The following is a 23734-nucleotide window of genomic DNA, read 5'->3' on the forward strand; positions in this document are numbered from 1 at the left end:
CTTTGGGTTTATCTTCTATTTAATTAGACGATGTTGCACGTTATCCTACTTATTTGTGTGAAATTGACCACTGGAGTCATTTAACTTCGCTGTAATAAAAAAAAACATCTATCACCACTTGCTTGGCGAGATCCTTTCTGGTTGGTTGTAAAGGGAATTACTCTTTATGCTCAATAGTTTAAGTTTATATATATAAAACTTATAAACTTAAAGTGCTGAGCATAAGGAGTAATTCCCTTTACAACCAGCCTGAAGGGATCTTGCTAGGCCTGGTTGTTAAACGGACTAACGGTGACACCCTCTGGACAAAATAGTTCAAGTATAGTTTATGGTATAGTGTATACAATGGCAGAATACAGCCTGCTTCTCTTTTCACAGTCAGAGAGATGAAACCTGAGTTGTTTTGTAGTCCCACTTTTGATTTAACTCACTAGTGCAGCACCAATTTTGTGATGCAATGTAAGCCAAAACGCATAAAATGAAAAGGTTTACTATTCACTCATGTCAAACAGGCATATAATTACAGATAACACACTTTTGTATTGCAATTCACGTGAATAAACATCCCCCGAGGCTTACTAACCAGACAGACACCGAGGCAGGTTTTAACTGGAGGTTAACAAGTGTCACAGCCAAACGAAAACGCAGTGGTGGAGACATGCTGAAACATTAAATCACTGCATGCCACAGAACAACACTCAGCACAAAATACACAAAATCTGTTTGTTTACTGTGACGATAAAATTATAAAGGAACAAACCAACAAGGAATAAACAAACATACTTTGTAGACTGGCCTCAGTCAATCATATTAAAAAAAGCAGCTTATATGGTATGTATCTTGTTACTGCTTAATTCAAGGTAAGAACAAAATTGTAAACAACAAATAATTCCTCTAAAGTTTGGAATTTTGGCAGTATTATAGCAAGCTTTTTTTTTTTTTTTAAATCAATCTAAAGTAAAGAAACCAGAAAGGAAAAAAGCACCTGTTACACTACAGATGCACATGTATTACAATTATTTAGCAATACATGAAAATAACTAATAAATCAAGTGAAAATCAAATAATATTCTAAAACCAAACATAAGAGGAGAAGTTAAGGTGAAAGTTCCCCTTACCTGGCAGGCAGCAAATGTTTGCAGTGGTGGACGTCACTATAGGAGAGTGACTGAGTGAAGGAGTGTGTGGACTAAATGCTCTCCCTAGTCAATCCTCCCTTCTGCCCTCCTTCTCCCTATATCCCTCCCTCCCGCATGTGCTCTCTTTCCCTCGAGGTATCTTTATCCCGTATAGAAGTGCTGACGTAATTCAAGTGCTAAAATGTAAAGCTAGTTTATGAGATTGTAGCATAAATCTCTGCATGATGCTTAAACACTTTTCCTATGAAATCTATGAATATCAAAGTATTGGATCCCCTCATCTGATTGAGGATTTGTCATCTTATTCTTTGCTGACATTTGTATAATTTTGGATGAATACTTTTAGAAGCACCGCTGAATGAGCTCCGGCGCTCCTCACAGATAAATTAATCTGACGGTGAATGTTTGAGGAATGACTCTCCAGCAACCACGAGACTCATCAGTTTCAGGAAGGGGTGTTTAGCACCTTTGCAGAAATTGATTTCATACATTATGAAACTGTGTGTTTTAATGGCCTCTCTACTCCTCTCTTCCCAAATATGGCTGAAGATGCTTTACACAACTGCACACGCAGAGCGTTACAAAACCTTGGGGTAAACGTGTGTAAATGTACCCAACAGGAAGAACTCTGGTTCCAGAATAGTTTCAAACATCAAGCTCCAAGTGTCTTAAAGAAGCTCCCTATACCACAGGGTAGATATTTCCTTGTTGAGATGGCCGCAAACCACCAACTCTAAAATAGGCCCAGCCTCACCGTAGCCATGGCGCATGTGACGGATGAGAATATGCCAAACGCCACCCCTGCACAGGAGTATGTTACTATAGTCTAACCTATCATCATGGTACAGAAAGCATAACGATTTGAGTCACCAGTGTAGATAGAAAATGAGGAAAACGTCCTGTTTATGTCTTTCTAGCCGGGATCACTTCAGTGCTCAGTCTTAATCTAATTTAGGTTTCCTCCTAGACCTTTCTAAGGTCCTTCAACGTGTTTGAATCTTGTTTATTTATTTTTTGAGTCGTTTTGGGAAGATTTGGGATACATTTAGCTACATGGACATGTTTGGTAAACTGTATTCCAGTGTTCAAGTAAACCTCAGTACACCTCTTTGAGGCAGCACAGTTTATTCATAGCCATGAAGAATTACAATCATGACAGGGGAGGTGGAACCGAAACATCAACCAAGACTGTAATAACACTTACTAGTATGAAGTGTTCCTATAGGGTGAAAAGAAAAAAATCATACGTTACATATACGTGTATTTGTGTGCACACTTGTAAACTTTGAAGCCGTAATTGAGATATTTGTGTGTGCGACTGATGGTGCGACTGGGTGGCAGGATGGTGGTCACTCCCTGACTGGTAAACCCGAACAGGAAGAGCAGACCCCCTATTAGCGGAGCCAAATCAGAGGGATTTCCAAGGCCGACAGGGAGAGGAAGGAGAGAAGTAAAATAAAAAAAAATTATAATAAAAAAGAAAAGGGGGCTGCTAAGGTTAAAAATATAACTCATTGCTACGTGTGACATTCCTCCAATATCACTTTTGATGCACTGTTGCGTATCAGACTAATTAAACGAGACCAGACAGGTGTCCCTGCCTGTGTGCCAATACTCAACAGTTCAGTGTGTGTGCTAGTGAGAGTGCATGTCAGGGCTCTCGGAGGGCTCACAGGGCGAAGAGTATCTGAGCGAAGCGGCTCTCTGTGGCAAAACCCTCTCTCCCTCGCTCTCTCCACCTCTCTAATTACGCCGACCGAGCCGGCTCTGCCCTTACCCACAATCTGTGGAGGCATGAAATAAATACATGCTCTCCAACAATAAACAAGTGCCTTTTCAAACGACGGCACCTCCTCATGCTCACCCCCACTGCCGTCTCCCCGGGTTTTTATAAGGCTTTTTTCTTGGAGCATGTAGGCCCGTACTGTATAGAGCAAGAGGTTGTACAGTGAGAGGGCCTGAGGGCGCGGAAAGCTACATCAAGCTTGATCTCATTATTAGATCAAGCATCAGAGGCCATCTTAGCCAGAACCTCCAATGTGTGCTAAACAAGGTAAACGTTTTATAAAAATCAGGTTTCAATTGAAAGTGTGTCACACGCTCACTTAAATCTGAGAAGATATCCACTTTTCCCTTTTTTTAAAGGACATGCATGCAATTTAAAAAGGGCAGTCTATCAATGTATTTAGTATTGTTCTTTGACGTTTAGAAGAGAGGTCAAAGGATCAGAGCCCAAAATATCCTGATTTTAATTCCTGAATGAATGAATCAAGCTTCAAAGGCTCAATGCAACCCAATAGCATCTGCTATTACACCACCCAGACTTCTTTGTAAATGGCCTTTTTTTTTTTCAAACCCGACACCTATAGTATAGTATATTGTAGACTTTCTGTTATTGCATTATTTATACATTTTGGCATTACATAATTATTTTCTCAGCTAAACTTCATGTGAAAAATGTGTGGAGTGCTGCATCTTGAACTCTCACACTTGCATGGACTACACATGTTCACAGGTGGCATCAGCCTTTAACTCTCAATTCAACATGTCTTGTGGGATAATGGTTGCTTTCCCCACACATTTCCCATAGTGTTAGTCACGTCTCTTATCTCCCACTGGTCTGGGTGCTTTCAGAGTCCTGAATGCATCTTTCATGCTGGTGTCTCCTACTGGTGATGACAGGGTCACCAGATTCCCCACACACCAACCAGGCCAGCTTTGATTTACAGCTTCTGTGTTTCGAGTATCAGGAATGACTTAAGAGGAATAACTAGGTTCCTGGAGTTCACAAATTATCACATATTTCAGTGCAAACCTTTCAAGTACAACACCGCCACCTTGTGGAAGGCAGGAAAACCACTGACAGTACATAACCAATTCCTGCTTATGACATATGTAGAATAACTGCATTACTCAGACATTTCTTCCCCAGTTAGTGCCATTACTCATGTAGGGACTCAGAAATAGGTGGTTTAAATACATTTATTAAATATAAAAGACTCTTTTTGCAGTGCAGTAACAATAATACAAAATATTTGGAAGATTAACAGGATTGCAGTGCTGTAGTTATCGACGTGTATACCATAATTAAAAATGCCTTTTCCTGAAAAAGTTTCAAACAAGATAAAAATAGGAAAAAGATACCAATTAGTTAAAATTAAACCCAGGGAATTTGTATCCCAATTCTGGAATATCCATATGCTATGGTAACATTCAATGAATTGTATTAGTCTGCAAAATGAAATGAAGTCAAAAGAGAAACGAGCAAGTTCAACAACTACAGTCATAAGGTGTGGTGTCCAATTCCTTTTTCACAAGTTTTAGCCACAAGGCGGAAAGTTAATACGAGAAAAGCAGAAGTGCAGCATGTGACCGTGTTTGCATCAAATGGCTCTTTATAATGCTTTTCTTTTAAAAGCCTAAAAGAAACAGAAGAGGGGACTTACCGAAACAATAAAAGCCCAGTAAGTTCTGTTGTAAAAAAAAAAAAGTCAGCATAAATAAGGAAATAAATACTCTCACTATGCTGTGCATAGTTTACTAGTGAATGTAGTGTGGACCTAAACCAGGTGTTGTTGTTGCCTGGTGTTAAAACGTATTAAAAAACAAGGCTGTTTTTAGAGCAGCCATCAGACGACGCATTCTTTGGTTCACTGAAATACTGAAATGGAGGCCCTAAGGTTAAAAACACTGCTTTTTAAGATTGAAAAGTTCTGCGAGTGGATAATGTGTCACGTGTGGCCATGAGTGTTGTGTGCACATGGCTGAACATGATTTTTAGTAAGGCACAGTCCCGTAGTATGAACATGTTCATTGATGACATTTCCATGTCACAGGCATTAAGTGAGTTGGCACTTTCCTTTTGCATAGCTATAAAGCAGGTCAGATATTTCTATTACTTCTTCTATGCCATACAAATGTGGCTATGAAGTACAATGAGTCCTCCATAACGTGTCACGACAACTGAACAGGCATGCAGTGTGTCTATTCAATTTTTCAACAAAGGGGCAGCTAATAGAAAAAGTGAAATATATACCTAGTCTATGCATTAATACTTACAATTTGAAATCCTCGAGACAGCTGTGTAGTTCTTATGTCCATTTACCCATGTATGATCATCTAAGCAAAGGCTACGTAGCACAGTATAAAGGCATCGCTGTGTAGCTTATTGGCTAAAAGAACCTCATTTACTTATGGGAGGTACTGAAATGTTGTGAAGGTCTGTTGGCAAGTCTTTGGTCTGGCGGACAATGCGTTAATATTGGAACAGGTCCAACAATTGGGAAATTGAGTACCAGACTGAACCGCAGACTGATGAGCAGTTGTGCGCAGTGGATAAACCATAACTGTTAGAAAATCAGGTTTACAGACCGCAAGTCGAAGTATTGGCCGAGTTACTGCAATTTGAAAATAGGGAGGAACACGGATTTGTGATGGAATTTCTAAAGAAGGAAGGTCCCCAGGATCATCACTGAAGAACCTGAAAAATCCATACTGAGTCCTTTCATTACTGCGGTACACGACACCACCATTACTTTTTCCCCCATAGTGGAAGCAGTTCCTCCTTATGTTGCACATCTGTGAGGTTAGGTTGTGCCCCCTGAAGCTGGAATAGGTCACCATGTGCCATAGAAGGCTGCGAATGTGAAGGTGTTCATTCAAATAAATACAAATCTTCACGCTCCCAATCCTTTGTGACACATGTGTGCCTATCCCTGCCTCAGAGTGCTGCCTCTGATCCTGTCACTATTCCAGTCCATTTTGCAACAGTAAATGTATAATAGCTCAGAGAACCTGGTCCAGTAAGTACCGGCTCCTTTGGCACACTGTGCATCCCAGTTTCCTGCACACTACTGAGGCAGAGAGTAAACCGAGTTCAGGGCTGCCAGGGCTTCCTATCCTTGCTTTTCTGGTCAGGAATGTGTTTGTAGCGACATTTGTCCCCAAAGTGGCAGCCGGTGGTTCTCCAGAAGTAACACTCGTCTTCATTCACTGGGCCACGTCGTCGCGGTCTTGAAAGAGAGGAAGATGACAATTAAAACTGCATTCCTATTGTCTGATTTCAGTGACCGAGAGTTTCTAAAGTAAGGCTGAAGTGCTTCTCACCCAGCAGCTGCCCCTGCCTGCTGTGTGACAGGGAGACAGGTCTTCAGAGGGATGGGAAGGATCCTCTGCGTGCGACGGTCAGGATAGCGCACCACTAAACGCGTGTTTTCAATACAATGACCCTGTGATGGGAAGCATACACACAACTCTAAGTCCATTAGAATATTCTTTTAAAAAACAGACAGAATTGAAAGAGGAGAGCCAAATGAGTACTCACATTTACTTTCTCCATGGCACGAGCAGCCATGTTCGCATTCTTGAAGTTGACAAAGGCACAGAATCTCTCATGTAGAACACGGACACTCTCGATCTCACCAAACCTAAAATGCAAAGTCAACAACTTTAACCACCTTGGTTAAATATACACACACACACACAAGTGTTTGCTGAAAAGTCTTTCCAACTATTGAGTTAGGAATAGGACTTTGTGTTTATATAGATCCATTTCAAGTCATGAATTAGGTTAGTTCGTATTGTAATGGACTAGAGTCTTACATTTTAAAGATGTCCCATAGGTGTTTCTCAGTTAACTCAGTGGTCACATTTCCCACCCACAGCGATGGGCAAGGACTTCCGTAGGAAGAGAAAAGAAATAATGTGACTGAAAGCAATAAAATCACAGCTCAAATAGTTAATTTTGTTGAAACCCTTATGACCTTTAGCTTTTATTGGACAAACAAATTTCCACCTACCCTGGTTGCACAACTGATGGATCGAGGCTCCCAGCTGAAGAACAAAAACAGCTTCATCAGCAGAGGAAAGAAAGCTGCAGGATTTTAACATATAGCGGCTAGCATATTACCGCTTACATTCCTCTTCAGTGTTACAGAGAGAAAGTGCTGGCCCTTTTTAATATGTACATGTGATCTTACCCCTGGCAGCATCAGAACAAGATGCCAGAACAGCCTGCACAGTTGAATATTTCTCCAGCAGTAGGACACTCTGCACTTCTTCAAAACCAAGCTCCTGAGAAAAGAATAGAATAAAAGTAATGGCCAGTCATGACAATAAAATACAAAGAATTACAGTGTATGGTAAAGTTTAGAGGAAGCTCTGGTTAGTTTAATTTACAGCTACCAAGCCTACAGGAAACACCTTGTCACTCTGTCTGAGGGTGCATTTACCATCAACTGCAGCACTTTGCAGTTGAAGAGGTCATTGACAGCCTCCTCACAGTCCGTGTCAAATTTTAGCACCTGCTCCATGGCCTTCTCTGCCTCACTGTACCGCTACAACACACATAAAGACCCACAAAAATGAGTTAGCAAAGGCTCATTTTATCACACCATAAGTGCCAAGCTATTCAGTGGATATATCTTTGATTATGTTCTAAAAACCAACCTTCATGCCCATGAGAGCACTACCCCTGCGAAAGTGTCCTTTGGGCCAGTCTGGGGCCAGCTGAATGGAGCGTTCAGCATCTACCAGGGCCTGAGGATACTGCTCCAAACAGTAATAGCAATAGGAACGATTCCCAAAGAACCTACGGGAAGTAGTTTAATGCAATATGAATATCTTACATGTGCCTTAAATTTATGCACTTCCTTTGTGATAGAATATTCATGACGTACCTGTAATCCTTTGGATCACATTTGATAGCTTCTGTAAACATACTGGCAGCGTGTGCGTACTGCCCCTCTTGCACCAGCTTGATGCCTTTTTCTGCTAAAAAGAAAAAAGTGCTTGTAAATAATTCTCTGGTGAGTTGGCAGTCTGAGGGCTCAACTGACCGCAGTGCTGCATGCCGACATGCTTGCACAAAGAAAATGTGAAATCAATAATTTTCCCTCAGGCTACAGTTCTTTGTCAATGAATAACCTATTACAAACAGACTGGCTTTGTGCCCCCTTTATGCAAAGACCAATTCTTACCGGTCAGTGATGCACTTTTCTTGGTCACGGTGTCAGTTCCATTTGTCTGTAAAAAAATATATTATTTTTATCAGGTCATAGTGTAGTGCTCAAGTGATTAGATTTGCCTTTTCAAATCAGATGCATCAAGTACATTTTAAACAGCAGAAACATCTTTTAGATGTGCGTTTTGGTTTCATGCATCTACTTTCTTTTCTCATTAATATACAGTACTAATAGCCTGACATGCTTTGTAATATCTAAGCTTCATTCCACAGCTGAGATACACAGTGTACACACAGAACAACTACTTGTGAAGGCTTTCATGGTCCAGAGTCCACTTATCCACACATCAGACTTTGGAACCGTCAGAGGAAAACATCGATGACACAAGAGATCTTCTCATCTCATATTATCTCTTAGCATTCATTCACCTCTCTCCTGGCCTCGTTCTCCTTGTTTTCTTTGGACTTGCGACTTGATCCTTTGGGTTTGATATGGCTAGCAGCATTAGCAAAGAAGGCACTGCTCACATCCCACTCTGGCTCCTGTGGGATACAGAAAGTTTTGCCATCCAGGCCTACAAGCATGCAGGCTTTTATATCAAACACATACTACCCCAACTGATTCACTAGAGACAAGGGAATTAGTGGTGATATGTTCTACAGTGGCGTTTGGCTGGAGTTAAAACCTGCATACTGAGTCTTGAGCATCAGTAGTTTATGCCTACAAATTATAGAAGCAGAGACTTCATGCATGCATTGTACTCTAGTATACTTCCCCTACCTCTTCAGTAGATCTGGTTTGGGGTTTCTGATGTCCTTTGATTCCTGCAGGAGCCATGACTGGAGAGGTGACATGGTTGTAAGAGGCAGCTGACCTCGCCTCTTTTTTCTCCTCTTTTTGCACTCCTTGTTTCTCCTCTTCGGCACCAACTTCTGCTTCTGACTCACTATCATCCAGTTCAGACTCTCCACACCCATCCTCATCTTCATCATCGTCCTAATGTGTAGGACCATATACATAACCAGTTATTCACAGTAAAGGCAAATGTAGAGTGCATTCCTAGAAGGAGTTATGTGATTATTACCCGTTCGGCACCCTCATTTTGCTTAACCTGCTCCTGCTTCTTACGTTTTCGACGGCGCTGAAACAGATGCAGTGCTCGACACATCAGAAAATGCATAACTTTAACCTTCATGGATAGCATACTAGACTTTACTTCTTACAAAAATACAACAAGTAGGATCTTTAAGGAGTATTGGGATTTGTGTGCTAACCTTCCTCTTGGCTTTGCGTCGCTCTGCCCTTCGTCTGACCTTCTCCTCTTCACTCAGATCCTCCTCTCCATTTAATGAATCCTGAACAAACAAACATAATTGAACATTGTACCTTCACACTTGCAGCCCTGACACTGCCTTGTCAGTCTGACACGATTTGTTTACCTGTGACAAAGTGGCATCATTACTTGGGTCAAGGTTTGCGGCACCACAGTCCATCTGCTCCTCCTGCTTCTGGACTGGGGGGCCTGATGGGAAACACACAGCACATCAGCTGTTAATAAGCAGATTATTTTTTGAGAAACCAGAAATTAGTTGAAACAGCTCTCATCAAGTAAATGTTTATTCTTCTTAAAATTATGCAAGGTACAGCATATTAACGGCACATTATGCTCTATCAAATAGTTAGGTGCAGCGAAGTAGCCATCAGCTACACATGCTTTAATAATAGCAGTGAAAGCTTTGCAATAATGTTGCGCTGTACATGATGTAAGCGACTGTATATTTCATACATGTGCAGATCTACAAGCAGCATGAACTTTGTAGGTGTCCTCAACTGACAACTAGTAGAAATTGTTCATCTGGATCGTAAACATGTGTCCTCCTTCCTCAATCACATTCAAGTCTAACCACAATAACCTTTGATAATAAAAGGAATCACTCTAAATGACAATGGGTGTTGAGGTAATGTAAGATTAAGGAAATGTACACGAGACAAGAATGCACACAGAGTTGTTGATTCAAGATGTTTCATTTTTGGTCTTAAGAAAGAGAACGAGAAAGAGAGATGTTTTCTCAAGCTTTTCCACTGCAACATGCCCAAAGTGCAGGCACAGCTGTTGAGAACATGGTATCTTTTCTCGGAAACTTGGTTTAAAACAAATGACGAACAACACTGCCTTGAGTGTTGAACGTGTGGGAATGTGCGTGTGTGCTTTGGGCACGTAGATCACATCAAACCAGAACCCATGAGCTGATTTTGGCCCAATGACAGCAGACAAATGTAAAGACAAGAGGAAGCAAAACACTGCAGGATTCGATGTGGTGTCAGATTTCCATTTGCTTAGAAGTGACAAAGTCATTCTTGGTCTGTGACTCATGTTATGAGTCGGGAAGCATTGATGGTCGTGATTGAAACCATCCTACTGCTCAATACCGCTTCGCTCTTTAAGCATACTACATTTCATGAGGGCAAAAGAAAACAAGAAGCCACTGGACTTCCTCATTCTCTCTGTGTGGGATTATGCTGTGCTCTGGATAACATTTTAAACAGTGCCAATAACAGCAAAACAAAAGACTGTCTAAACCAAGTCTCAAGACAAAAGACTGTCTAAACCAAGTCTCATTAGCTTTAGTAAAGAGGGAGTACAGCCCCTTCATTAGCTGAATCAGGCGTTTTGTTAAAGCCTCACTATAATGGAACGTCCTCCTATCAAATACATGATCCAAGATCAGTGGACAAATACAACAAGAGGGTCTCTGTTCTTCCCCTTCAAGGAGATTGCTTAAATTATTTTAGGGTTGAAATGTGAGCTCTTTTCAACAGGAATGTACAAATAACAGTATCATCATGGACTGGAGCTTTAACCTGGAGATCAGCATTCCCGAAAGAGGAGACTGATAAAGAGAACCTGACTGTATCAGTAAAACAATGGTTACTAAATGACAAGTCTGGTCTTAATTAAGTGTTTGTTTTTTTTAAATGTTGAAAGACACATTTACACAGCACTGAGATAGTTACGCCTCGGTGAATCATCAACCTCTCTACCACGAAGTGCATGCATCTTTACAAAGTTAACATGGACAGCTTGAGACATAACAGCTCTTCATTGCAGAGAACCACCAAAAGATTCACTTCATTAACAGTGAAGCCGGTGATATAACAATCTAAAAAAAAGTTGGCATCTGAAGACCTAGATGCAGATACAGTTATATGAACATATCTTCATGAACATCAATGGATACTGAGCCGCCCCTGGTGTGGTTTTAACAGCGAGCCAGTGGACTAGCCTGCTACATACACACTGCTAGAAAACTTTAAAGGGGGACAAAGTGTGGGCACATGACATATTTACAGATACAACGTGAGGCTAAACTACAGTACACGTATCACTGCGCTACAGGGCTGCTGTGAGGCATCGTTATCACACCAACATGCACCAGGGAATGCGCTTCTGGTCGCTCTGTCTGTACATTAGTTTGAGTCTTTTGGGCACTTCTCCTTCTATACACAGCATACTTATACTTGTAAGTTACGTCATTACCGTCCGCGTGTATGTAAAAGTCTGTTAAAGTGGGTTTTAGATACATTGTTACAAAAACGTTATGGCACGGACTGCGCAAACTTGCAAGTGGTGCAAGCAAGGGTGTAGCTGGCAAGAGGGGAACTTTCATTGTTCGACCGATAACTTAGTTTGAACTCAACGACACAGACAACCGCAAAAACACTATCAGAAATAAACTGCTCAATAAACCGCGTGTTAGATCAAATCCAGGATTTGATTGTCACACGCGCCTTATTATCGCAGACGGGATCAATTTAACTTGTGGTTGAGTTTAGAAAGTTTCGAAAAAAAGTGGGACGTTTCTTACCGCTCCCGAGTCCCAACAGCCTGCATATATCTCTGGTGAATTTCATGAGTGCAACCATCCAGCATTATCGTCTCAAATATCCCACACAAAAAAGTATTTAGACAAATGTTTAGGTCAGTGGGAACGCGTTTGTAACATTGGTAAAATCGATACAGAATCTGCGGGAATCTTTGGTGGTTTAGTCCACTTCCTGAGCGTCAAACGCCGACGCAGGGTCCACCCTGAGCAGCGGCGTCTTAAAGGCGCAGAGCACCGTTATCGATCAGGTGAACGGTTCGATCTTATTATAAGAATGACATGTATATATGCCTCATATGAATAAGAATTATTATAAAATCAGTAAATATAAAAATAGGATCTCTTCTATTGACATAAGGTTTATTGTTAATAACGAATATGATATTAATAATGTACCACTTGTGATACCGGATGTTTATTCCAAATAATGTCACACAAAACTGGAAAATACTTCAGTACATTTAACTACAATTTGCACTTTGGGTGTGACACGTTTTTTTTATATGACTGGATTTCTTCTCCAGTTTTCAGTCAGATCTCCATGTAATACATCTATAAGTGAATCTTGTTTTAAAGATTAATTGCTTTGTCAAACTGTTTTGTCAAACTATAAACACATAACTAAAAGGTCAACAATGAAGCTTCAAGCTTATTGTTTAGGTTCCTCCATAGTCAAAGGAGAAACCAGTTTGGTAGCTAGTGCATAATTATATAAAATAATTATAATAATTACATTAATTATATAATATAATTATTATAATTCATTACATGTTATCAAATTAAACAGTCACCAACATTATCTTTTGTTCTATTATTAATTTCATTGTTGTTTCAGGTGGATAAGGTATTTTTTTCACAGAGGGAAATTTCGACGTGTCAAAGGAAAAGCACAAGTGTACATAATACAGTTAATTATTGCTGATTCAGATTCAAGGTCACAACATTTATTTGGACACTTGAATAGAACAGTTATTGTTAGTCTTTTGTAACTATGTTTGACATGACAAAATAATATCAGTTGTGAGGAGGTATTTCTACCTTGATATCCTACATACGACACACCAATAATCATTATACGTAGTTTCAAGAAAATTAAAAGACATAAGCTTGAATTCATTTTAATTTATTCATACAAAAGTTGTTGAAAGTCCCATTGTATTTAATCAAGACAAGTGCCATTTATTTAAAAAATGCATTTGTCAACCTTCATTTTGTGCTGGTAATAGTGATTTTCTGCTGACTCAATTCATAAGTGGTTTAGTGCAGCAGTATTGCACTAGTGTTTAAAAATAGGAGTGATTCACTGGTGGACTTTCAAGGACGGCCTATAAAGAGGCTACAACCCTCTTTCATTCAACGCTTGAGTCCCTTTTTTCTTTCCAGATAGCCTTAAAAACATAGCATGATAGAGAGACAGCTGGTCAGATTGATAGTTGGAAATGAATTTACCAGATCAGTCGAATTCACACAAAAAAGACAAAAGAGAGGTTGGATCCTGATGAGCGGAACACACACACTGATGACGTCTCATGTTTCAGTGGCGTTTCAAGTCAGCCATGACAATTAACGCTGCATTCCAGCCGGGAGAACCCATCACACCACCACCTAAAGAAAACAATAAACATAAAATGGACAAGGATTAGTCAGTCTTGTTCAATGTGGGGAAATCAGAACCACTTTACTCAAAAAACCTGACATCATTAAGTGACTTATTTCCTTCATCATCAGCAGTGAGGATAAAATTTCATCCAAAGGTTTAAAGGTTTATTAACTGTGCTCCTCTAACACCAACAACATATTGTGTTAATGATTGTACTTATACTACAATTTCCATACAACAAACAGATTTAGCTAAGGGTTCAGCATTACAAACAAACCTGGATGAGAGCCACTGCCACACAGATACAGCCCTTTTATTGGTGTTCGGTAGTCTGAGAGAGAGGGCAAAGGTCGTGCTAGGTAGAGCTGATCCAGCGACATTGATCCATGGAAGATATTCTGTAAAGATGAGACCAAAATATTAACTTTTCTTTTTTGTTTCTTGATATGATATATTACGTCATTATGATAAAAGTAGTCTGGCATTTGTTAAATGACAGCCTCAAAAAGTTGTGCGCTATAAACACAGTGAGTCTGAGTCACTTTACACAACGGATGTGAACTTTGATTCTGACTCGTGGGTTGTGGTAAAACTGTCTGTAACCATTAACTGCTTATACAACAGGTCTGTCTCTAAGCAGCTCGTGAATGACAGAACACTGCAGAGTATGCAAACTACTTCCTCATGCGGTGGAGCAGTAGATCAACATTCAAATTGTTGCTCAGCTTTAAAACGTCTACAGTATGTATGTACCCCTCCAGTGAGCCCAAAGATCCTCTCCAGGTCAGGTGGCGCCAGGATATCTCTGCCCAAAACCGACTTTTTAAACCCAGGGGCGTATTGTTCCACCCATTCAAATGCTGAAGAGACAGACAAATACAGGCTTTGGTTGAAACAGGTTAATCAGGATCAACTTCAAACACTGCTTATCCATTTTTGAAGTTCAACATTGAAATCTGTAATCTGCAATCATATAATACAAATTATATGTATCAGCAATAAGCATTGCATGCTAGAACTCCTATATTATTTTGTGTTTCGAACCATTGTCTGCATAGTCCTCCCTGTCCTGGTCCGTCCACTCCCTGCCCTCTATATAGTAGGGGGTGAATTGGGTGAACAGTGACACCACGTGGCAGCCAGGGGGAGCCAGAGTAGGATCCAACACAGAGGGGATGGTCATTTCCAGCATGGGTCTAAAGGCACAGATGACATGTTCAGACAAGATGATGGGTTAGGAAATTTAGCATAAAAGGATGTTTTCAAAGATATATTGTGGCAGCTAGACCTTGTATTTAGGGGACAGAAGCCTATTCATTCAATGCAAAGTGTTATCTAACGCAGTGATTCTCAACTGGTGGTTAATCAGCTGACCAGCCGGATGATTTGCTAAAGAGTGTCATGCGTTTAAGTGTTGACTCATGTACCTTGTTGAGGGCCGTCCATTCATAGCCTCTTTGTATGCAGTCTCCAGTAGCTCTACACTTTCACAGTTGAGATGAATGGAGCACTGGTGGTGGGGTCCTGGTTTATCATCTGGTGTGGGAGCTGCAAGGAAGTTTGGTAGCTTGTCCACTGCCACTATAAAAAGAATAAAACTGCATTGTATAAATGGCATTATGTGTCGTTTTTACATACATTTCTATGTCTTTAAAGTGTGTGCTTCAAGTTACAATGTTTCTGTTTTGTTCTCTTTGGCGTTATGGCAATAAGCAGTAATTGGAGGAGTGTATTTGGATCTCACTTCCCAGAGATCCAAACAGTGTGTGCCACTTGTGATTTATCACGAGAATGCTGCCACTGACAGCCAGTTTGTGATAATGAAAATGCAAGGGCTTTCATCCATGGGTCATGTGCTCAATCACCATTATGTTACCACATACAGAGACACATAATGACTTTGCAGACATTTATTTAACTGAAAATCTTCTAGATTATAATTATTATTACATTTCAGCTTACTTGGTATTTCAATTACAATTAGGGCGACTCTCAGTGCAAGGAATATGTTGTGCTTAACACTGCTAAATTCCATCACCATGAAGCTAAGACTGTTAAAATAAATTCTCCAAAACAGAGTATACTATCATTAAGTCTATGCACTGTAAAGGATCAGTAGGGAGTAAAGACTTCCTGAGTAATAAAGCCCTCAAGCTCAGGCAATACTGTAATTAACAAGCAGGAGCTACAAATGGCACCACACAGGAAGCTAAAGAACTCCACACATCGTGTTAGTTGTGTTTTATAATACCCAAACCTTTGAAACTTGTGTTTAGAGTACCAAGAGCTGAGGCAGTGACCTAATCTGTCACTGTAATAATATAGTGACAGCACGCAACAGTGGACGACTGAGAACAGATCCCTTCAGATTCACTACATTTGTTTTGCCTAATCGCCAAGTCTACCTTACAACTTCCCTCTGATTGACGGTGTGTATAGAGCACACCAGTAGTTTGAGTTAAATTTGATTAAAGAATACAGTGTTTCATTTAAACATCATAAACATATGGCTGGAGAAGTGAGACAGTGAGCAGCTATGTGTAATCCTCTTTTTAAGAGTAACTGCACACTTATTGAACATGTTTTAAAAGCCGTGAACTAACTCATGTCAGCAAATGAAAAGGAATTATTTCATACTGTCAGCCAAAGCAGTGATTAGACATATGTAAAGAGTAGAAAACAAAAGGTAGGGAAGAACATGACCAGACATAATGTAATTACAAGTGGTAACAAAAGGCAGGAAGAGGACATTTGTATTCAGACCTGTAGGAAGGACACAAAGTTGGCATTTGAAGTCAAGGGGCCAACACAGTCACAGCAGTAGCTGGACGTAAGACCCATGCAACATTTCATTAGAACATCTGCACTGCCCAAAATGTGTCACCTAACGCCTTACCTTTTTTTGCATTTTTCTAAATAATGTAATGGGTGAACTTAGGCTCATGCTTAGGGGTGAAGTTACACTTTAAATTCTGTTCTTTTTAAGGCTTACTATGACAGTAAACATCATCATTCTCCGAGGCCAATTTAAAGAGAAAAGGGTTTTTGCAGCAGCAGCAAACAGAACAACGACTAGCCAATGAAATGTTTGCATTAGCTGAATTAGCATGACAGAAACAGAACAGATTTACCATTGATCTTGGTCACAGGTGAGGTGTAGTCTATCTGATCTACAGCTTTGATGAACTCTGGAGACAGGGCAGCCTACAATGAAAGCAGGAAGCCAGAGTGAATGACATTGTCTGGTGCCATGGTCACATGTGGTGTGTATTTCTCTATATTACCTGAGGTGTGAGGTTCTTGAAGGTAACATATGGGGTAGCATTTGATAAAACGACTTTACTGTGGATCTCTGTGCCATCCTTTAGCACGACTCCCTTTGCAGCACCATCCGAACCAACCAGGACCTGTCCTACATCCTGCCGAGGATACACATTGTATATGCATGAAGACCAAAATACAGATGCTACAAGTCATTTCCACACAAAAATATGGCGTCAAAATCAGTATGATTATTCAAAACCATATTACCTTCTCAGTGAAAATGTCAACACCATGGGATCGAGCAGATTTCGCGATAGCCTGAGACACGCCTCCCATGCCTCCCTCCACATATCCCCATGACCCTTTCTCCTTCTCCAACTCTCCCATCACATGGTGCAAGAGCACATATCTTCAATGCAAGGTCGGTGTTTAATTCAATGCAGTTAAACCTGTAATTATGTATGTTTGTGTGCCACAGGGTGTCTAAAATATGTCTCACCCACTACCAGGATTACTTGGACTGGTCATGGCTCCTATCACAGCATCAGTAGCAAGTGTTGCTCTCAGTGGCTCCGACTCAAACCAACGATTGAGAATCTACGATGCAAAGAACAAGTTAGTCACGATGTAGTTGACTGAAAAGAGAAATATGTATGTATAAGTATGCTGCAACGCACCTTCATTATTGGTGCAGTTATAATCTCATAAAAGTCTGGAATGTTTTTTCCCAGTTTCAAACCTTTCAATTAAAAAGCACAACACAATGACTCAGTTACTGAAAAACAGAATGAGCACACGGTGAATAATCTATTATTCTGGCATCAAAATATCAAGGTTTTTATCTCAGGCCTGCATCCACCAACGCACCACATTTGACAAGAGGCATCAGTGTTTTAGTGGCAGCCAGCCGCTTCATGGGTGATCCAGAGGTAACACCTGGGATGTCTACAGGAGGAGCATCCAGAAGAGGGTGAATAGCTCCTGCTAGCTTCTCAAGGTATGCATTGAAATCTGGGAAAGCCTTGATATATGTAAACGAATGGGTAAAGAACGTTTTCAGTTATTGTAACGAGCTAAAATGCATCTGCATTGAAGTGTGATACAGAAACATGCACAATACAGTCAATACAGCCTTTCCTAATGCTTAAACCACCTTTGCGTCCTTCTTTGAGAACTTGCCGATCTCCATCAGATTCATGGCCAGATCTGAGCCCAGGGTGAGAGACCTCGGCGGGGCACCGTTTACCCCCTCCTCCAGCATGGGGGTGAAAGCATGGGGGTCCCTCATATACACCTTCAGCCCATGTTTCTGAAGATATATGCACACAAACATGGAACACAGCCAACAATACCAACCAAATTTGAATTTGTTCGGCAAAATTAGCTTAATTAATAGATTTCACAAGTTTCTATGTTTACCTTGAGCTCTAAATCGGCGTATATATGCGGTCTTAATAAACTGAGCAAATAGGAACACCTGGAGAAGTGGAAACCTGGACACAAAAGAGTATTGTTATTCTAACAAGGACACGATGAAAGTTTAAAAATTATTTTAAACGTGACTTGACAACACAGTGTAAACCAGTATAAGTTAAAAAATGACAAAACATTTTAACCCCTGCTGATATTACAACATACACTCAACACATTTGTTTGTAGTCTCCAAAAGTTCAACCTGCTCCACAACATGCAAAACCATGCAGAGGATCCAGTTACGTCAGAACATTGAGATACAAGGTAAGCAAATAGTTATATTTAAGTGAATCGACCCTAGGACTTGGGTGGAGCCAAGGATGTATATGACAGTTAGAGGCCACCATACCAGGGAAGATTTCTTCTGAAACTGCTGCTCCTCCCAGAACATGTCTGCGCTCCAGCACCGCTGTCTTCAGTCCTCCCTTCTGGAGATAGGCAGCCTAACACGCGCGCATACACGCACACACACACGCACACACACACACCCTGTTGCTGAACCATATAATGTTTTACAGCCTACTGTAGGTGTTGTGAAACACACGCATTAACTTACTGCCACCATTCCATTGTGTCCTGCAAAGAAATAAAACTTGTCAGAAAGTTTTCCAAAAAAAATGTAATTTCCCGTGAGAAATTATTTCAAATTCTAAAATAATCACTTTTGCAAACTTAGCTGACACTTTGTATCAATGTTGCAAAGTTGCATGTTATTGCTATACTGCAGCGTAGCAGCTGTGTTTGCTGCACTTATATTGTTACCATTTCACAGATCTCACCTCCTCCGATGACCAGTGCATCATACTGGGGTTTTAAAGCGGTGTGACTGGAGCTGCATCTCGCCACTGTCCCCACAACAGTCACAGCCCTCAGTCCTCGACCAGTCCACATCGCTGCAGCTGTGGAAATAGTTTGAGACGTGGTTTTTCGGTTCGCTATAAACTAGGTATTACGGTAAGAGCGCGTAGGAATTGACTTCAAAACACTGGAACGGTGAACGTGAAGGACATGTCACGTGTACGTCCGAGGCCTGCGGTAGAATAGTGCTTTTTGGTTGGGGAGGTTCCTAACTGAGTGAAATGACCCGGAAGTATATAAGAGCTGTTTAATAACTTCTCTGGCCCAATTTCAACGTCCCCAATAAGGACTCAAACCCTGAACCCTCAGGGACTTGTTGACGTCACCTGTTAAGGTTTGAGTGTGAGAGCTTGAAATACTGTAAATAGGAATGGGACAGCACTTTGCTGCAACATATCATGATAACGTCCTTTTAATTATAATCTTAAATTAGAGGGAAGTTAGCTCATGAATGAGATTTCAAAGGGCTTTTATTCTAAAAGTATACACAAGAATGTCCTGAGGTGGTTTGTTATCAATACCAAGTGAAACTAGTCCCTAAGTGTAACCTTGAAGTAGCTGAATTTGATGAGGTGTACTGTCTATCTGAAGTCATATTGGTCTTTGGAAATGTATTCTTTATTCATATATTTTAGCAAATATTCACACAATTGGAATTGCATTTTTCCTTAAAATACAGTTTGCATGCGGTAATCATTATTTATGTTAAACTAGCATTAATTAAATCTATATGTGTTCTTTTTTTCTTTGTGTTTTTACGTTTTTATCAATTTGTCTATTATTGACTGACTTATTGAATACATGTGACGTCCTATCACTCTTATTTTGAAGTCAGTTCTTACAAGCTTTTACCGTAATGCCTCGAACATAACGCAAAACAATGTGGGTGCTGGCTTGACTGTTTTTCCAAGTGGAGGCTGGCTTGGGCGCAGTTTTCTACTGGACTTTACGTGATCCGGGGGTTTCAGTTGAGATCAAGACCGTGAACAACCACACTCGTTAAAGTGGGCCTACTTGGGCTGGGAAGTCGACTTGCAGTCACGAGTTGTTATTAGGATTTAGATTGAGTGTAGCCCACGCGTGGAGTTGATATGCGACTGAACTGACCATTTGAAAGCAGAAATGGATTTATTTAACTAATAGGATTAGGCATCCGCGATTAAGACAAGGCAGGATGAATTAGATCCAATTCCAGTCTCACGTTTCCTTTTCCTTTATCCGTTCATCCTTAACTTCTGTCCTCTGTATTGTTCAAGTGAATAAACCAGAGGAACAGTTTCCATGTTCTTCATTTTTTAGAAACAGGAGGCCTTCAGTGACGTTTTACATTGTCATATCTGTTAGATTACCATGTGATCAGGAAGTTGTTGTTATTGTGCTATCTATCTATCTATCTATCTATCTATCTATCTATCTATCTATCTATCTATCTAATCTTATCTATCTAATCTTATCTATCTAATCTTATCTATTTTATCTGTCTGTCTGTCATCATCCAGCTGTCCACACGGGGGCAGAGTTGTTCTATTTAATTCAGCTCTAGGGCCTCGTCATGGTTTTCCACAAATAGCTCATACAAAACTTAAAAGTTGCATCATTAACTTTCAGTAATGATATTACAGATTTCAGTAAATGCATATTTACTAATTTCCCATTACATTTGTATTTTTTATGTGCGTGTAGGGTAAAATATGTCTGAAGAAATGGGCAATCAATGTATGAACAAATAAAACCTCATTGACTGTAATAACTTCCAGACTTTCTTATCTTACCCAAAATGTTTGCATGTGAAACTCTTTTTTGAGTAGGTGTTTGTTGATAATATACATATATCAAAATATATATAACAAATTATAATAATCATAAGGTGCCGTTTGAGATGGTTTGGGGTTGGGCTCAAGTCATCTCACAGTAAGGGCCCACCTTAAGAGTTTTAAGATGAGCTCTTAACTCAGAATGGTTTCTTAGTGCTGCTTTTAAAGATGTCATATTGGCCTAGTGGTTCACTTACCATGCATTAATAAGATAAGAGGCCATAAATCATCTGAGCAGCAGTCCAGGGAGTATAAAGAGATGGATATTGACTATTGGGGTCTAAGGAAAGAAGGTATTAATTGCTACAAAAATGACCAAACACAGCAGAACAGAATCCAGTTATCGCCTTATCTCGTCTATATAATGTGGATTTTTGACTATGTTTTGCTTAGACAGTGTAAAATAATTCCTGAGGTATATATGGATTGTGCACTCTATTGGCAGAGGGAATGAAATGAGGTGTTATGTTGATCTAGAGTTTCCTGCTAGACCTAACGGGCCCTCTCCCTTGGTGTATTAGAGTAGCATTAGTTTCAGGGAAGAGAAATTATCCTGATATGCTGTCTGCTTGGTTTTCCTTTAAGGAACGTCTGCGGACAACAGCCAATCAACCATAACTAGATCAGAAGCAGGAGATTTTGTTCTTGTAAGCAGAAATTAACACTTCATTCCCCTTTGTCGGCAGAAATTCAACACTACAGCCCTTCAAGGCTCTCCCAGGCAATAAAGGAGAAAATTCAATTATGTTATAACAGTGCCGCACCAAAACACAATTACCTAATTTTCTGAAGAAAAAAAAAATCTTTCTCCTCCAGACAGAGAGGTTCACTGGTTTAGACGTTAGCCCTGGAGCTTTCAGCATATAGCTACTGTCTCATAACAGATCATAAAAGGTGGAGAGAAAGAAATGGGGAGTGTCTTCCTCCACTGAGGACATCTTCTGTGTGTTTAGCTTTTACCCATGATAAGTAAATATAGTCACAAGCCGAAATGTGTTGGTCTTACAATAAAGTTGTTATATACTACAAGGGTTGATGGAGTTTTGACCTCTTCAGACTTTTTTCCTTCTTAGTGCATCTTGAAGTACAGAAAGTGAAGTTGCGCCTTGAATACCCCACTCTGTTTAGTCAAGGGGTCGTATCCATTTACTCAGAGGGGAAACAGAATAATATAGAAATAGACTGTACATACTTTGAAGAATTGATTGTCATATTTCCTGAAGAAAAAGCTCCATTACAAATAAGAGAAAATGATGCAATGTGCTTGTGAGAATAATGTGTCCATGTGAAATAATACTTCTGTAGTCTCAATGGAGATAATCTATTTGAAGGTCTGCAGCACTGGAACAAGCCTACATTTGTATTCCTGTTTATTGTCCATATTTTTCAGTGTGATGTGGAGAAATGTCTGTCTAATGTAATTGTGAAGACTGTGTTGAAACAATTTGTCTATTAATCTCTTCAATTGAATGTTAACCGCCAACAATTAAAAAAAATCATAAAATGTTGAAGTAATTTATGAAGCAAAACATTACCCAAAATTGCTGGTTCATTAGTGATGGGCTACTCTAAACACTTATTCACAAGCATATTGACAGATACAATTATAATGAACGTAATTGTAAGGATAAAGCCATTCACTGATCAATCCAAACCAGATCATAATATTTTATTGTGATACTACGATTGTCAAGTCAAGTGCAAACAATACGATCAATTGTTTGTAGAACACATCAATGTTTTTCACTTAATGTGGCATAAGTTAGTCTACTGATGTTATGACTTATGAATATACATATATATATATATATATATATATAGATAGATAGATATATATAGATATATATATCTATATATATCTATCTATCTATATATATGATGATGATGATGATGATCATGGTATCATCATCATCATACCCTATCAGCATACCCTATCCACATTCCTGTCTTTGCCATTGGTGTGTGTGTGTGTGTGTGTGTGTGTGTGTGTGTGTGTGTGTGTGTGTGTGTGTGTGTGTGTGTTCACTTCAGTGAAGAGAGAGAGAGAGAGAGAGAGAGAGAGAGAGAGAGAGAGAGAGAGAGAGAGAAAAGTAATAACTTAGAAGCTCAATAACTGTAATAGGTATTTTCCTTCTTCTGAACAAATTATTTCTATCTAAAAGGAAGGGGAGAAAAAATGCACATTTAAAGTTTTGAAAAAAAAATGAGCAAACCAGTTAATGTAGGGATTTTGCTCATTTGAATAATTAAATAATGTATTTCAAACAGTTTTCTGTCAATCACATGTCTTAATAGTAAGTTACACATGCTGATGCAAGTTGCATTTTTCTTGTGCAGATATTTCAGTGTGGGTTTCTTTGGGGCTCCATTGTGTGAACTAAAAATTTTAGTTTTAGGGATATGTAACAACGGCTTAAAGCAGTAGTTCACATCACTGTAGTGTAAATGAGACTAGCAAAGCCGCACTAAGTGACCACAAATGTAACTGCAGGCTTGCAGAATGACCTGCACTGACCTACAGGAATGATAGCTTTCACAGATGTACTCGATGCGTACCCCCACGTCAACTTCCACGCGACAGGGTTCAGTCGTGAGTGGCAGGTCTCTTGTCCAATAGCGGAAGTAAGACCTCAACATAGTGGCCAATCAGAGATCATTTCCTCATCGCGGCCTGTTGTGCATCTCCGTGTGTATTTGTCCGCCACGGCCTCCCTTGCGTGGCCCTGGCTGGGAAGTAAAG

The 23734-nt window shown here is 39.9% G+C and overlaps 2 protein-coding genes across 2 annotated transcripts; both read right to left on the bottom strand.

The window, feature by feature from the left end:
• Positions 1–6015: 6015 nt before the first annotated feature.
• Positions 6016–12085, bottom strand: LOC306746590 (uncharacterized protein; the record flags this gene model as incomplete). Its single annotated transcript, XM_079229520.1, has 14 exons — positions 11968–12085; positions 9541–9623; positions 9325–9456; positions 8882–9097; positions 8530–8643; positions 8117–8162; positions 7817–7910; positions 7587–7728; positions 7370–7474; positions 7118–7211; positions 6741–6846; positions 6463–6565; positions 6246–6367; positions 6016–6151 (listed from the first exon to the last, which is right to left on the bottom strand). Exons 1-14 carry the CDS (start codon positions 12023–12025, stop codon positions 6016–6018), a joined length of 1551 nt encoding a protein of 516 aa, XP_079085646.1. The 5' UTR covers positions 12026–12085.
• Positions 12086–13139: 1054 nt separating this feature from the next.
• pyroxd2 (pyridine nucleotide-disulphide oxidoreductase domain 2) lies at positions 13140–23631 on the bottom strand (the record flags this gene model as incomplete). The annotated part of the gene is made up of 17 exons (XM_079229521.1): positions 13140–13590; positions 13863–13983; positions 14339–14445; positions 14630–14781; positions 15013–15166; positions 16717–16789; positions 16870–17004; positions 17117–17258; positions 17349–17446; positions 17527–17588; positions 17717–17870; positions 18003–18158; positions 18269–18342; positions 18672–18765; positions 18879–18898; positions 19102–19221; positions 23514–23631. 17 exons carry the CDS (start codon positions 23629–23631, stop codon positions 13520–13522), a joined length of 1851 nt encoding a protein of 616 aa, XP_079085647.1. The 3' UTR covers positions 13140–13519.
• Positions 23632–23734: the final 103 nt, after the last annotated feature.

Source organism: Taurulus bubalis (assembly GCF_910589615.1).
Source record: "Taurulus bubalis genome assembly, chromosome: 14".
Classification (NCBI taxonomy): Eukaryota; Metazoa; Chordata; class Actinopteri; order Perciformes; family Cottidae; genus Taurulus; species Taurulus bubalis.